This window comes from Folsomia candida, unplaced genomic scaffold, assembly GCF_002217175.1.
Source record: "Folsomia candida strain VU population unplaced genomic scaffold, ASM221717v1 Fcan01_Sc001, whole genome shotgun sequence".
Lineage (NCBI taxonomy): Eukaryota > Metazoa > Arthropoda > Collembola > Entomobryomorpha > Isotomidae > Folsomia > Folsomia candida.
Window position 1 is genome coordinate 3932649 of NW_019091193.1, and position 16912 is coordinate 3949560.

At 41.5% G+C, this 16912-nt stretch overlaps 2 protein-coding genes across 3 annotated transcripts; both read left to right on the forward strand.

Moving 5' to 3' along the window:
• Positions 1-2380: 2380 nt before the first annotated feature.
• LOC118433855 lies at positions 2381-10009 on the forward strand. Of its 2 annotated transcripts, XM_035846217.1 has the most exons (3): positions 2381-2638; positions 3083-6345; positions 7276-7388. In XM_035846217.1, the coding sequence occupies exon 2, from the start codon at positions 4373-4375 to the stop codon at positions 6335-6337; it is 1965 nt and encodes a 654-aa protein (XP_035702110.1). In that variant the 5' UTR covers positions 2381-2638; positions 3083-4372; the 3' UTR covers positions 6338-6345; positions 7276-7388. The 2 variants fall into 2 exon arrangements, with proteins under 2 accessions (XP_035702110.1, XP_035702109.1); XM_035846216.1 differs by lacking the exon at positions 2381-2638 and having other exon boundaries at positions 6262-6345; positions 7276-10009.
• Positions 10010-14737: 4728 nt separating this feature from the next.
• Positions 14738-16816, forward strand: LOC118433857. Its single transcript, XM_035846225.1, has 2 exons — positions 14738-15806; positions 16443-16816. The coding sequence occupies exons 1-2, from the start codon at positions 14754-14756 to the stop codon at positions 16680-16682; spliced, it is 1293 nt and encodes a 430-aa protein (XP_035702118.1). The 5' UTR covers positions 14738-14753; the 3' UTR covers positions 16683-16816.
• Positions 16817-16912: the final 96 nt, after the last annotated feature.

The window sequence follows — 16912 nt, forward strand, 5'->3', positions numbered from 1 at the left end:
ATTGCATTTACATACATGTACATGTGCCAATCTAGTCTATTAATTTATTCTTAATTAATTGTCTCACATCTCGACAAGTACGCAGCGTGTGTAAAATCTATACATACGTATGTACATATGTATATATGCAAATGTGTCCATACGCACAAATGTCCAGTTTTCCAATACATACAAATCCCATTAACATTCATTTAGTGAGACTAAAATTTAGAGCTGTTATCGAGAAGATTAAGGTCATCGTGGAGTTGCGAAGAATGCAATGGTGTGCAAAGAGTAGGCTTTCCCACGGGACGGGATAATCCCGTCCCGTCCCGTCGGGACGCGGGACGGGACTCGGGACGGGACAAGATTTTTCGTCCCGAAGAATCTCGGGACGGGACAGGCTTCGGGACGGGACGAAGTCATCCCGTCCCGGTCTATCCCGGTCGGGACGGGACGTCCCGACCTTAAATGTTTTTCTCAAAATTCACTCCCTTTATTGACAAATCTAACAATATCGTATGGAAATCTTTCGCATGCGTTGACCCTACATACTGTAATTTTGTATTTTAAGCATATGTATACATATAGTTACATATGTAATACATAACACATGTATAGTTACACATGTCTGATATTTTACCTTGAGTCAGTTTTTCATATCATGCCCAACATTTTAAAAATTTGACACGGTTAGTTTAATTTTGGTGCTTGTTGTTTTTATATTTCTTAATAATTCGTATTTACATATCACCTAAAAATTATTTTCACCATAAAAATCAACAAATCTAGATTTTAAGATTAAACAAACAATAGTTATGACTTTTGATACGCAGGTTATATGTAGTATTATGTAGGTCGAAATGTTGACGATTTTTCAACATTAAACTATAAATAATCAAAACTAACAGTTTGAAATTAGTGAGATTTGACCGGTCGGTGGGAGTGGCAACATGTCTTATGTGATTTATGTAGCTAGAGAATAAAGCAGCAACCCATACTCACAGCGAAGCTTGTTCACATTTATAAAGAGCTGAATTTCAATTTAAATAAAAAAAACTTCGGGATATCCCGTCCCGTCCCGTCGGGACAAGTCTCGGGACGGGACTCGGGACGGGATGGCCTCCATCCCGTCCCGTCCCGAAAGTCTCGTCCCGGTCAATCTTCGGAACGGGACGGGACAGCGAAATCCCGTACCGTCCCGTCCCGTGGGAAAGCCTAGCAAAGAGTTTGTACATACAGAAATCCATAAATTTGGAGTGACAAGAGCAAACATTAAACAAGGAAAAAATAAGATAAGAGAAACATGCAGCATTCCTTTCTTGTTATGCATGTATCCAAGCCATCCAAGGTATGTACATATTTATGTAGATACTCCACGCTACAGTAAGTTCAGGGTTGCTCAAATGTATAAGAGAGTTCTGTGAAATGTGTTTTATGCGTTATTTGCGTAATGTTCGGTCTTAAGATCTCTTAAATTTTAGCCATACAAAGCGATCTTTTCCCATGCTAGTTCCGGAATTTATTTGATATTTTATAGTCAAATATCTGTTTGCGATAAAGTACATACTGCATGTATTTATGTAAATTACATAATGCAATTTATAATGGAATATGTACTTGTGGATTAATTAATGTGGACGTGTGTGTGTGTGTATATACAAAACAAATATATAGATGTATATATGCGTAAAAAAATTGCCGTTTTTGGATTCGTTTCACGATTATTACGAACCCTGAGTCAAACTCTGATCTGGAGTTAAACTGTTAACATGTCATCCTGTCCTATGCTGGCTCAATTACATTCTTCACACGATAAGCAAACTTGTTTACCAAGGAGATTTGGGCCATAAGGATTTAGCTACATATACATAGTAAATGCATTACATTATGTAACATATCCTCGTTCCGTACCATCAAGTCCCATGAGCTGAGTAGTTAAATTCGCAACCCGGCCTATGCCTTGCGGACAGTAGAGGTTTGCTCATTCCATCTGCATAATGTCTGGATAAGTCTCTCTCAACGAAGAAAAATATAAAACCTATGCAAAAATTTATCCGGAATTGAGCAGCATTCTATTTACTTACTAAATATAATTCGTCTTTGATCATTTGAAGGTAACTCAACAGGTAAGCACACATATGCATTTGTATTATGTAATATTGCGATAGGGTCAAGCAATCCGAATTTAATACATATTTTATCTCAATACAAATACCAATTTTAATTGCTGATTCGGCAATAGAGATGAATGATTTATTTATGGGAATATAATGAAATACACACAAAGGTACACATTTTAATTCTAAATTCTCCTTAAAAAGAGTTACAATGAGTGAGGAGGAAGAAAACTGGATAAGACGTCGAAAGGAGTATAATGCTTGGAGAACTCTTCAAGAAAACTCGCAAAAAATCCAATGCCTTCTGAAACCTTTGGATTTCCAAAGATTTCAAGATATTCTGGAAAATCTGGACTTATTCTTGGCGGACGGTACATACAATGACCATGATGATCAATCGCCCTATGCATTGGAGTCATTTCTTGCCTCGATTCTTCAATCACTCCTTCGCTGCCATGACTGCAATGGTCTTGATGAAGTAATTACTTTTATTGAAGACAACGCGGATGAGCTTCTCCCGAAAGAATTGTCGATGAAGGGTAATAAACTTTTATATTTTTTTAGGGCATACAACCAAATTTCTAGTTTTTTTCATATTGGAACATATGCACATAAATATGTAATTGGATCTCTGAATGCAATAGTGTAACAAATAGAAATATGTGTCAAATATGATACAATTATTAGATTTGGGGCAGCCATGGATATATAACTTAAAATTATGACATATGAATTATTTTATCTGTATACATTATTCATAAGTCATAGGATAGGAACGAATACTTACATTATATGTTAATTATATGTTATACGCCATAATTTTAAGTTATAGATAAGTTTTGCGTCCATGGCTGCTCCATATATGTATGTATTGGTATATATGTATATATCTATGTATGCTAACTAAATTAGGTATTTGCCTAACTAACAAAAAACCGATCTGGTTACTTAGCCATTTTTTATAGCATTTGTTTATTTTGCAGAAAAAAGGACCCAGAAATTAACCCTGCTACAGTTAATCAACGAGACCAGAGCCACCCATAAAAATCTGACTTCCTGTCCCGAAATAATTAATTCAGACATCAGTACCACCTCATTCCCCAAGCTTTTACTTCTCCTCGAAGAAAATTTCCTGGTAAAAATTCAACTGACAATATTCGACTGGAAGACTTGCAAATTGTCCGTCCTCTCAAATTTTCAAACATCACAAAACAACGATGAAACTCCAACACCTCATCAAATCGTCCTACTCAACCACGAAAACGAGTTCCGACTCATTTCCACCCGGAAGGACTTATTTCCTATGCCGGAAGAATACTGGGACAATTTACTGTACCAAATGGGAGAAAAGGCAGAGATTTTGAACGCACTTTTAAAAGATTTGAAACAACCCTTCCATTCCAATGGGGAACCCTTTAAGCCTGAAGTATTCATCGAAAACAAACTGGAAATCGAATTGCCCTCGATCGAAACAATTGCAGGATTTAAACAACTAATTTCCACGATGGATGAGTCCGAAGAATTTAATAACTTGCCCTTCCTCTCCAAACTAGTCGAAGAAGAAGAATACATCAAAACCAGTGGATCATACTCGCATCGAAACTTGCTCACCGAGATGAAACGTTTATACGTCGAGAGTATGAAAGAAGCCTGCAATTTATTCTACATGGAAAAAACGAGTCAACAAAATGAGGAAATAGAGGCAACAAAGCTAAAGAAGCAACTTATCCAGCAGGAAATCGATGAGGGAAATTTAGAAATTTTAAAACTACAGGACAAAATTAAAAGAAAGGAAATCCAGTCAAAAAATCTTGCCAAAAATTTAGCCGACAGTTCCGCAACGGATGCCGAACTTAATGAAAAACTCCTCAGTTTGAAATGTAGAGCGGCATTTCTTGCCTTTCAAAAATCACTGCTCAAATTGAAGCCCACCTGCGACATGATGATTAGAGGAAAATTAAACGCAAAGATAAAGAAAATGAACGACTTCAGCTCCATCTGCCGCTTAATCTTGGAAGAATATGAGATTAATTTTGATAACGTGGATTCTTTACTATCAGAGAAAAATCAATCGCCTGAAAATATTTCGAGTGTGTTGGAAATTTTAGAAAATTTGTACGCCCCGCCAATATCCGTGATCAAGAGGGGTTCCAAGGGACAAAAAATTCTAGAATTTAACGGCCGCAATATCGTCCTAAGTCAAATTTTGGGGCAGATATCATCCTCCCACGTGCAAGAGGTACAGATTATTTCTACCAGCCAATTATTCTTGGATGTCGATATTACCCTCCGGCAAAAATATTTGTCTCCTGTCAGACGCCATCTATGTTGAAGGCTGCCATGTAGTGATTAATGTCTCCGGAGTGGATGGCCGCCCCTTGGAATCACCGCCAAACGCGGACAATGGCAAGTACGCCGGACGAGACGGCTACGATGGGGCTGACGGACAGGCAGGAGAATCGGCGGGAAACGTTTATATGAGATGTCGCCATCTCGTGAATGCCGAAAACCTGGAGATCCTGGCAAACGGCGGGAACGGGGGGCACGGCCAGACTGGCGGTGATGGACAGAATGGCAGCGAGGGAAACGATGGTGAAGACGGGAAGCTCCCGAACGGTTGGTTTGACGGGGTCAAGAATTACTTGAATTGGTATCGAATAGAGCGCGGGACTGAAGGGAGACCGGGCGGACGTGGGGGTAACGGGGGAAAGGCAGGCTTGGGCGGGAAGGGTGGAAAGCAAGGGGGAATTACAGTCATACCTGTATCTGCGGGGGAGACGGTGGTCAAAAATGCTAAGAATGGAGACCCAGGAAAAGACGGACGTAACGGAAAAGGTGGCAGCGGCGGGACCGGTGGTCGAAACGGGGTTGATGACGGGGTCGCTCATCAAGGCTCGTGGTGCCCCTTGTTTGACGGACGGACCTGGGGAAAAGGCAAACTTGACAAGAAAGAGTACCGAAGATGGTATGGATTTGCCGGGTATGAATTAGTATTCGTCAAGAGTGAAGCGGAAGTTCGAAAATCCCGGGCAACCCATGGAAATCGTGGTCAAGATGGAGAGTCGGCAAGCAAACAGAGTCACTCCAGACAGAGTCCGGCATCCAAACATGCCATTGATGAAGTGCAACTCACCTCACAATTTATGACAGCCATGTCAAACAGCGGGGTTCATGATGACCAAGAATTAGACCAAATGGCGAAAGAAATTCAGGCAGAGACGAAAAAGGCGAACCAAACGAGACAACAAATTAACCAAAATTCGAAAGAAATGCGGAAAGAGCTTCAAAATTTGGAAAATGAGACACGCATCGCACAACAAGAGCAAAATCAAGCCGAGGCAAATGTCGAGGCTCAGAACGAGCTTTTGGAGGCAGAACAAGCAAACCTAGAAATGTCACAAGCCGTCCTCAACAATATGTTAAATCAGAGAAAGAAAGTCTTGGAAATGGTGGATCAAGCCGAATCCTCTATGAAACAAGAGAGCTTGCAAGTTATCGAGCAGCAGTCGCGTCAGGCAACCGTCCTGCGACAGGTAGATGGCGATAGTCTCGTTCCCAAAGCTATCCCCGCCCCACAAGTAAGCGACGCAGGTCCAATTCACAAAACAGAAGTGGTACAAGACAAATTCGGATTTACAACGTGGCAACTTCAAATTTTGGAGAATAGTGTCGCCCTCATGTCAAAATTAGAGAAATTAACCACAGTTGGGGAAGGTTACAAAGCGGCAGCTTCAAAGAAAGTCAAATCCCTGCTAAGTTTCAGATCTGGCAAGAAAACAATGACTGTGACGGAAATGCTGGATATTTTTGACACTGGAAAAAATTTGACTACGCTGGACAGCCTGCTGCAAAGCGTGCAAATAATGGGCGAACTTGCTAAAATTGAAACTCCAGGAGTTGAAATTCTTGTAGATAATTTGGACACAATAATTACTCGACATGCGGAGGCAATCTTAGTCAAAAAATTTCAAGAGATCAATGTAAACATCGATTCTAAAGGAATGATTGTTGCGGCGCATTCGATTGAATCCGCCGTTAAGAATATTGTCCCGCTGAGAGAAAAGAGCGCAAAAGAAGGGGCGACCCCTATTCACTTTGTTCACGTTGTCGCCATGTTGTTGGAGACCATGACAAGTAAGGAATTCAGGGAGGTGAGCAGTGAGGAAGTTGCACATCACGTTATTCTCAGGCTTACCGGGTTCATTAAGAAGAAATCGGAGGAAACATTTCGGAGGTGATGTCGAAGGTAAGACAAGTATTCATGTAAAATTTGTATTTTTAAAGTATAGGAAAATAGTCAAACAGTCAGCCTCTTATCCTTAGTTCAGCTTATCAATTACAAGTTAGTATTCGTGTAGATTTACAGTATTTCTTAGGTGATACGCGTCATATACATGTATGTTACTGAAGCTGGGCTCGGATCTGCTTCCCCTAAAAAGTCCTGTTTTGATGGGTTTTGAGCGTGCACGCGCTCTCACCTACTTTTGCACGTAGACATGTGAAATTTTAAACTTTGTCTTAGAGATGTGAAATTTGGCATGCACATGCACCAAGCTATGCTGCATCATAATCAAACATCAATTCCCGTTCCGTTCGCTATAAATTTTTCAGGAAAAATCAAAAACCAAATGTCACCCCTATTCCGTTTCATTTTTGATTTTTCATGAAAAATTTATAGCGAACGGAACGGGAATTGATGCTAGATTATGATGCAGCATAGCTTGGTGCATGTGCATGCCAAATTTCACATCTCTAAGACAAAGTTTAAAATTTCACATGTCTACGTGCAAAAGTAGGTGAGAGCGCGTGCACGCTCAAAACCCATCAAAACAGGACTTTTTAGGGGAAGCAGATCCGAGCCCAGCTTCAGTAAATAAGTACATAATGTCAATAGCAACGCGTCAGAAAAACTCACCTAAATATGTACCTATGCATTGGCACCTTCTCTTATCTACTTATGTAACTTGCCTATAATACATGTATTATTTCAAGAAGTAAAGGTTCGCAAAAGAATAGCTCAGCTAGCTCGCTCATCTGCATATATATGTATATATATAGCTATATATTTTCCTTACATTTTCAGTTGCTTTTTTGAACGAAATACGGAAATTTCCGAAATATTTAGCTCGTTATAACCTTTACCCAGAAAATTAACTTGTGACCATCACATTTTCAGATAATCAAGCCCACCATGCAAAGAGATATCATTCATGACAAAGATGCATTACCCATCCTCTTGCACATTTTACCCTTCCTTAACCTCAAGCTGGAAGAAGTGGACGCCCTTAAAGCCATAATTCTCACAACTCAAGCATCCCTTCAACTACACAACCCGCAAGATGAACAACATTTCCAAGAACTTCGACAACTTTCACATTCCTTGAGCAACTACTTTTACCGGAACTTTTCCCAAAAATATATCGAACAATTAGTGCAAAAATGTAACTCAGACCCAGATTCAAACTATGCCAAACAATTGGGCAAATTCAGTCGCCGACTGGAAAGCCCTTATTCACTTGGCACGTTTCAGGAAAAACTGACAAATTACAAACTACTTTTGCAGTCAGAAGACATCGAAAAGTTGGAAAGTGAAATATTCCCAAGTGAAAATCAACCTCTGAAAAACATTCCACAACGGTTGAAAGGAGTTGGTCAGGACAACTTAGAAATCTACACCGCACTAATGTCAGCATGTGATACGATTTATGCAACTCGAGACGAAAATAATTCAGATTTGCAAGATTTGGCCCAGCTTTTTCATTCTATTGACGCCCTGCAATTCACTCCGAATAAGAAATCACTTCTCGCACTGGACGGACAACATCAAATTCAGAGACTTTTAATCACACTAATTTTGTCACTGTTCGACAAAAAATTAGAAAACTTAAGGAACGCTACAAGAACCGAATTTGAAAATTTATCCAACGTTATGGCTGAAATTTTGGAAAAGCTTCTTCAATTACTCAATCCGCTCGAATCGGTTGTAATGAAGGAAGAAATTATACACGGATTTCACGCACAGTTGACCAAACTTTGCTACGGAACGATATACCTGGAAAGCCAGGCAGCAAGTATGATGTCTTCTTCCGAAGCAGTCAAACTTCTACGGGAAATTTTTCAAGAAATCGATACCGTTGGGAAGGAATGTCTCCAAAGAGACCATTTATTGAAGAAAATCGACCAAGTTTTTGTCGAAAAACATGACGTCGTCGTAAACCTATTTTGCAAGACGTATCCAAAAATATCAGAAAATCAGGAGGACCTTGACGCCATTCTGAACTCGCTGACTGAAACTGTCAACTTTGACACGATTACGAAAGAGACATCCTCCATCCTCTGCATCTTGCTCCTTTTGCGGGAAAACTTCTCATCTTACCAAATCCAAAACTGTGAGGGGGACACTAATTATAACGCCACAAATTCATCAATTCGTAAGATTAAGAAGCACATCCAGAAATCAGTGGAAATCCAACCAAACCTAAAAAATCTAGGGCACACATTGCTTCCAATTCTTAAAAAAGATTCACTCGCATATCTACAGCTGCTGGAAACCGAACTCAACTCACTTTTCACTCGAAAGCAGCTCATTGTGTCGGGAATCGTGGATTCATACGTCGCCAAGGGACGCAAGTTTTACACTTTGTGGAAAAAATTGGACCATGATGCTCCAATTTTTGGCGGGCCGCTGGTCCACTTCATATCCGAAAGTGATCTGCAGCTCGAGAATATCGAAAAACGATGCAAATTCCCTGACATGCAGGCTACCACACTTTACAGAACTTCTCTAGCAAAATATTTCCAGAGCGGAGACTTTATTCATGAAATAATGCCGGAAAACTATTCGAAAGCGGGGTTTGAATTTTTTCAAAATTTTGACGCTTTCTCAAATCTGCTGAATACAATGGAAGAAAATATGGATGTAATTAAGAACAGATGGTTTCCCAACTATGTTAACATCCTGCTTGAACTGTTATTAACTGTCGATCAAGATTCACTTTCACATGAATCAAAGGTTGGCATGGCCAATATCTGTCAACGGTTGGAATCACTTAGGACGACGGCGAAAGAGTCGCCGACTGTGAGCCAAATTCTACTCGAAATGCAGAAAGCTGTGACCAATTTGTCCAAAGAGATTTTATTGCGACAAGTCTGTCCCGATTTGGTTGAGAAAACGGAGCAAGATAAAATAATGTTCGATTTGGAAAAGTCAGAAATTTCCGTATGGCTGCAATATTTCCCGGAACATCTACCAAAACTGTGTTCGATGTACAACGACTGGGAGTCAGATCGCCAAACAAGGCACGAATTCAGTGAACAAGAGCTGCAACTTTTACGCCGGGCAAGGCATTGCGACAAGTTGAAAGCTATTCAAAAACCAAATATGGAAAATGTCCTAGTAACTGGAAATCGATATGTGGCATTACTTGACCCCCAATTTTCTACACCTTCCTGGCGTGGCAAGTACATCCTTTTTGACTCGCAAGAAGATAAAATTATGCAAAGATTGGGTGACTTGAAATACTCGGATTGGGGATTCATCAAGGAAACCATGTCCAGTATCAGCTGCACAGATTGGAAACCAAAATTTCAAGAAATTCTTTTGTGCCATCAATTTCAAAAGTTCGTCACCTTATTTACTACCGTAATTATGACAAATATTACGCAAAGTAATGTCCACGCCGAAAACGAAAATGCTGCCACCGCAAAAATTATACAATTATTGGAAAATTTCCAAAACCATTACGACATTTCGATAATTGAGGACGAAAATTTGGTAAACTGCGTCACCTCGTCATTCCCAAAGTACAGTTTGGACGTAAATGCCCTTATAAAGTTCAAGTACCAATTCAACCGATGCTTAACCCTGGCTCAAAGCAGGTGGTATTTTTCCACGTGAATCACAGAAATCCAAGCTCAAGCTGAATCCAGTGAGGAACTCCGCCTCTCAGACGTTACCGACTTGTTGATCAAATGTGCAGAACAAGATCACTCCGAGTTGAGCCAAATTACAAAGAAATCTTCCTCCAAGGACTGGATTGGCGAAATTTTACTGTCAATTCTTACCCAACACTATGCAAACTGGACGAAACAATTCAAATCAACAAATTGCTCGGTCTTATCCCCCACCGTTTTTGCATCTAAACTAAGAAACTCAACACTAACATTGGAGTCCCAAGCCGGACTTAACCCCCACCAGAAACTGTTAACCATAATGATTAACACGTTACTTCGTGAAAATGCAACTTCCACAGAATTTTCGAAACCAGAATGCGACCATTTCCAAACCATCCTGCCTCAACTGGCGAAAATAAAAGGAAAACTGAGTCCCGAGCTGGTAGAAAAATTGAAAGAAACGTCCCTCAACCGATGGCCAGTAGTACTCCGGGAAAACCATTATCTTTCCTTGTACTCGGCCAGCACGGTCAATCACATCCTAAGATTCGAATCAAAATTTGGAGTTGCAAGTTCGGAAAGTTTTCTTTCCACATTTTCACCCCTCGTGGGCTCACACAATTTGGAAATACTGCTTCACAAATTTTGCACTCAAGAATACCACTTCGACCTGGAACTTATGCAGCTATTAAGGACAATCGGGAACAAGCATAAAGACTCCAAAAGTCAGGAAGAGCTGCTCGACAAATTGTCCCGCGCATGTCGCAAATACACCGAAACGGTTCAAAATACCCCACGAAACGCGGAAGAGCTAATTCGGCTTATGCGATCGGAGAAAAAAAATGAAAATATTTTAGAACGTTACCTCGCTCTAGATAAGACCTCATCAAAAAAGAAAGCTGACCAGGATCCATACCTCCTTCAAATTGTTAAACAAGCAAAATCCGCATATTTCGAGAGGTCCAAGCTTGCCACCAACATTACCAAACCAATCAATGAATGGAGCCGATTAGAAATATATAAATGGGTGGGGTCCCTCCTCGTGTCGAAGAAGCGTCTCTCCCTCAACACCCGATTCTCCAGTGCCGTCAGCAAACTAAAACTTTCCCTGGCCAGCACGGCACACAAACTTTCCATGAAAATTAAAAATAGTAAGATTACCAAACCCGAAATTGTTGCCGAGATCCGAAACAATTTCCCCGAAGTGTTGGCCGTTTGCACTAGAGCGTTAGAACTTGTGAAGAAGGTTTCCCTCCGGGATACCCAATTGCTCGCAATTTTACTCATGCTGGACCACTCCCGTCGTTCGAGGTCCTGTCTCGCCGAGGTTGCCACGGGGGAAGGAAAGACACTCATTTTGGCCGTCGTCGTGGCGATAAAATCTCTCGAAGGTGACAATGTCGACCTCGTCACGAGCTCATCGGTCCTAGCGTCGCAAGCCTTGGCAGATGTGAAGCCCTTCTACTCATTGCTTGGCATCAGCTGCGCGGTAAATTGCGATCCGTCCGCGGAAAATGAATCCGTACGGAAGGGAAGATATCAGAACGCGGTAATCTACGGAGATTTGGGTTCCTTCCAGAGGGGTATTCTACTCACGGAATTTTTCGAAAAGCGGATCACCATGGGGCGAAATGCAAATGTCGTCGTTGTGGACGAAGTAGATTCCATGTTGCTCGACAAGGGCGACAATATTTTATACTTGAGTCATAACATTCCTGAATTGAAGCTGTTGAGCCCGGTTCTTATCGATATTTGGCAAGCCGTTCATGCACCAGATGTACAGTTCGGCATGCAGCAGGATGTCCTTCAGGTTGTGCGATACATCAAGAGAAGATTATCCTCAGGTGAGCTGTGCTATCCGAACTATTTGCAAAATTTTGTCCAAGCCAGGCTCAACGTTTGGGTGAAGAACGCCTTCATTGCGAAGAACATTGAGGAAAAGGATGCCTATGTTGTTACCAATTTGGACCAGAAGGGTCACCGCGTCGTCTTAATGGACAAAGATACCGGGGTAGAACAAACTTCGATGCATTATAATGGCGGACTCCACCAATTCATGCAGCTCAAACATGGAGAGAAATTGACCCCAGAAAGTCTAAAGGCCGTCTTCATGTCGAATATTACATACTTGAATCGATTCCCTGGACAACTTATTGGAATTACGGGGACGCTAGGATCCGAGATAGAACGTTCCTTACTGACACAGTGTTACGGCGTCGAATTTTTCCAAGTACCTCGATTTGCTTGTAGGAGATGCATTGAAGACGATTCAGTCGTCTTGCAAGATCAGGCAAGTTGGTTGGACGCGATTGAAGACTCGGTTCATCGAAGCATCAAAGATGGCGCGGCGGTACTGGTGATTGCAGAAAATGTGAAAATGGTGGAGTTAATTCCGACTAGATTACAGAAAAATGGGTCCATTAATCCAGCGAATATTTACTCTTACGTGAGCGCCTTTGATACAGGATTTGCCGAAAACTGGGGCAATTCAGACCTTACAGCGGGAAATGTGATCGTAGCGACGAATATAGCCGGGAGAGGGACAGATATTCGAACCTCTCAAGGGGTAAATGATGCCGGTGGATTGCGAGTAATACTTTCCTTCCTCGCGCCAAATGTTCGCATTGAAGAACAAGCTTTTGGCCGAACTGCTCGAGCTGGTTGTAAGGGTCGAGTCCAATACGTGCTGAACCAGGGAGCCACGCAATTCGCTAATATTGGTAAAGCGTCAATCGGAACCCTTCGCGCGGCCCGAGACGATGCTGAATCGCGACGTTTAAATGACTTCAAGTTGTCATCAATTCCTCGAATAGAAATGGAGGAACAACTATTTAAAAAATTTACAAAGTTGATCAACCATGTCAAGGCAAGCCTCTCTTCAAAGATCAAAGCACGACAACCATTTTAAAAATCAAATTCAACCAAGAAACATCAAAACTCTTTGACGATTTAGAATTCGAAGAGAAATTCAAACATTACAAAAGCACTGTGAAAACCATTTTAGCAGAAAACGATGACAGTGTGTATAAATCGGAAATTTTTAAAGAGTCAATCACCCATCCAGAATGCTTTACTTGGCTCGAGAAGGAACTTGAAGAAATTGGGATAATTTACCAATTTGAGCAAATAAGTGCAACCGTGGAAGTCACTAATTTATCAATTAACAAGGCCACGCATACTTTGGACGGACTTCCTGTTACGCCCAATTCTACAAAGTTCTACCCAATTTTAGCCGCCATTTTGGTCGACCAATCAAAACCTAACAGCGAGCTGTCCATATCTTCCCACCTGCTAAAACATGACATCCCGCTACCCAAAAGTGCATCAGATGGGGGCAAAATCTTGTGGAGATTTCTACTCGAAAATGGCATCGTCAAACCACCCGCGGCCAATTTTCCCCTTGAAGTATCTGATTCTTCCGACAAGATTGAAAAACGGCTCGGCGAAATTAAGCAGAGCATCGAAAATAGTGCCGAATTGGACGAAATCTTTGCAAAATATCATCCCGACGAGGAAACCCGTCCTACCTCGCAGGACGTCATGGACATGGTGAAACGATCGATCGGCTGTCTCCGAGTAATTCCACATGTCACAATCAACTACGCCGATCTAGCCGATTACTTCAATTCTGGCGTGTTTCCCCCTGAAATCCAACACTTTCGAGACCAACTATTCACCCACGTCGTGATTATTGGGGAACATAGCGCGTGGACATTTTGGAGTCCATTTATCATCGCGATGCTTGGGGTAATTTGCATCACGGCGGGAGTACTTCTTACCATGTGCTCGGGAGGCTTGGCCGCATTTGCGGCGAGTGTCTTAATCAGCGAAGGAATTGCGGATATTGCCTACGCCATGCAATCCTATCGATCCGGTCATTTCAACCTGTGGGACTATGCCGTGTACAAATCGATAAGTTTGGTCGTCTCAATTGGTACAGCGGGACTAGGCGCGTGGCTAAGTTCTGGGGCTCACGTGGCCAAATTTGTGGGAACGACAGGATTCGCATTAGTTCGAGCGGTTGGGGCGGTGGTCATCAACAAAGTTGCGCAAGCCGTTTTCTTCACGGCGGCAGACATGCTTCTCACCGCGGTCCTGGACAAAGTTAAAGACTTCATTCTGGACAAATGCAGTAGCTCGATTAAGGAAAAAGTCCCGAAAATTGTGGAAGAACGGTTTAGCCAAGTCAGCAAAGGAATGGACTCCGTGTATGAAAACAGCTATGAAATTTCCCAGCCAGCCAAACTGATCCGAGAAACGTTTTCCACCGTTTTAGTAGAAGCAAAACGGGGCATCATTGGGAGCAAGATTTATTCAGAATGTTCCAAAGTCGCGTCTCAAGTTAGCACCACGATGGGTAAAGCAGCCTCAAAATTGATGCAAGTCGGCCAGTCAAAAACCTTCGGGTATGATTTGGCAGCCGGGATAAATTACCAAAATCGTGGAGGAAGATTGCAAACTATTCTCAAATGGATTAACTACACCGTCCTGGTGGCCAGGATTTTGAAGGGAATACTTGAAATGGTCACGTATGCGGGTCGAGTTCTTGACAATTTCGTCAAAAAGCTGACCTCCGTCTCAGCAAATTTGGCCACACAGAAGAAAGCGAGACAGCATGAAAATAAGAAATGTGAACAAATGAAGGAGGAAAAATTCATCCAGCTAAAAGTCACGATCAAGGATCAGATCAGCGTCGATATTGCGCATTATTTAGCCACACAATTCCAACAGTCCATACTCTAACCGATCATTCAACAACAAATGTACAAAGTGCTTCGATGGGCGGGACAATCAGTGAAGCGAAATTCGAGCAAAATGTGGAATTCTCTCTTTTCCCATGGTGGATCTTCTAGCGCGGGTCAAATTAAACAAGCTCCGGAACTGCCACACCCCTCCGGTGGAGAAGGCACCCTTGACCCGGCCAAAGTAGATGAAAACACGGAACTTGTCGTTCTCGACAAGAACAACAAGCCCTTAAAGGTTATCTCGCTGGCCTCGGCGAAAGCCAAGTATGGCGACTCGTTCCAATTGTATCAGGACTCCAATGGAAACGTGTTCATGAACCGACCAACGTTTGAAAATCATGTCAAATCCTTCGGCCAAGGGAAATGTTCCAGCGTTTTGGAGCTACAGGGTTGTGCAAAAGTTTTGGACAAAACAATTGAAATTGAAGATTTGACTGGAGAGTTGTGTCCAGAGTCGGTCGATGGAAAAATCCTTATTCATGGAGCCAGCGGTAGTCCAGACCCGAACAGAGGAGTCTACAAGATCCAATTGACCAAGGATGAAGATGGTAACCGGCACTTCCGCGCGGTTACGGAGGACGGAACGGTACTCGACTTTCCGCAAGCGGAGGGGGAGCAGAACACGTGCTTGTACCAGTCTCTCGAAGCCTTGAGAAGTCGAGAGGTCGGCGGTTCTGGGGCAGATCCACACAAATTAGTGAAACAAGTCCAGGAAAGGGCGTTGAACAGTACCACGTTAAAAGTGACGTATGACAACTGCTACGAGTTATATTTGGACCTGGAATTTGGGAAAACAGGAGTACCCCGGGATCCCTTCATTGAAGGTGCAGATTACATGAATCGACACACCATTCCGAGGGAAAAGTTTGAAGAAATTATGGCATTAAAGGACCCCGCAAAAATTAGGGATGCCGTTGAAGCCTATATGCATGAAAATATGAATGTGGTAGATGACATTGTTCGGGATAGACCGAGACCTGCCACGCAAAGACTTACCATGCGGAGGAAACATACAATTTTGATTACTTCGGAGGAGGATCATTTACAAGCGGTGCAGCCAATTACGGCGGTGAGTCGCCGTAATTTTTATTTTAATTCGAACTTGCTGATAACTTCAGTTATCAACGCGCAGGAACTTTTTATGATTTTTTGGTTTATTCGGTTTTATACTGGAGCGAGTGATGCAAGGATGATACTGTGTTTTTATTTACAAATAGACCTATATTTTTTACACAGACTTTAAAAATACTTAATACACAGATACCTATACGCAATCAACTATTTACTGATCAAATAATTTGAAAATTAGTCTATTACAATTCATATAATTGAAAATTATCCAAAACGGTATCGAGTTTGCATATGCAGTTTTTATGACATTTGTTATATCAAATTTGCTTAGTTTGTGCCATTACTCTTGCCACAATCTCAAGTTCATTTGCCTACATATTTGTATACGTTGAATTTCATGATAAAGGGTGTAACATTAGTTTCTCCGATTCCTGGATAAAGTTTAGCAAACTTATTACGTAAGAAAAGTTATTGACCGGTTTACAAATAAAGGCTACGCTTGAACTTGTCTCTATATACGTAGTTTACCCTCCAAAAACCATCGGGAAGAATTAATGTCATACTACTCTTTAATGGAGTATAATTTCTCATTAAACCGAAATTTCAAAATATATTTGTGTTTATTTATCTCCAGACCCCTTTTGGGGATAGAGCCCAGCTGTCGACTATAAGTAGACAGGCGTTCCCCAGAATTGAGGTGGATCGTGGGGAACTCGTTACCCGTCCTGACGGGACCCTGTACAGACCAATAATCGGCATCAAATACTTTGCCCCCTGTCCAGTCTCCGTCGAGGTTGTGTATGACAAAGGGGAACGGATTTATTACCCTTATCATTTCAACGAGATGAAGGAAAATGATCCAGACTCGACATAAATCGTGCTACGAAACGAGTATGCACAAGACAGAGATATTTTTTGAATAAATAGTATTTTATTTTGAGATGATAATGATGTACCTATTTCAATTGTGTATTCGACTATAATTTATTTTGACAATAAACAAATAAATTACAGGTAATATGTATTTACGAAGTATCATGTCAATGTCATATTGAACTTCATTTCATCTAAACTGCATATGTACATAATATGTATGTACATATA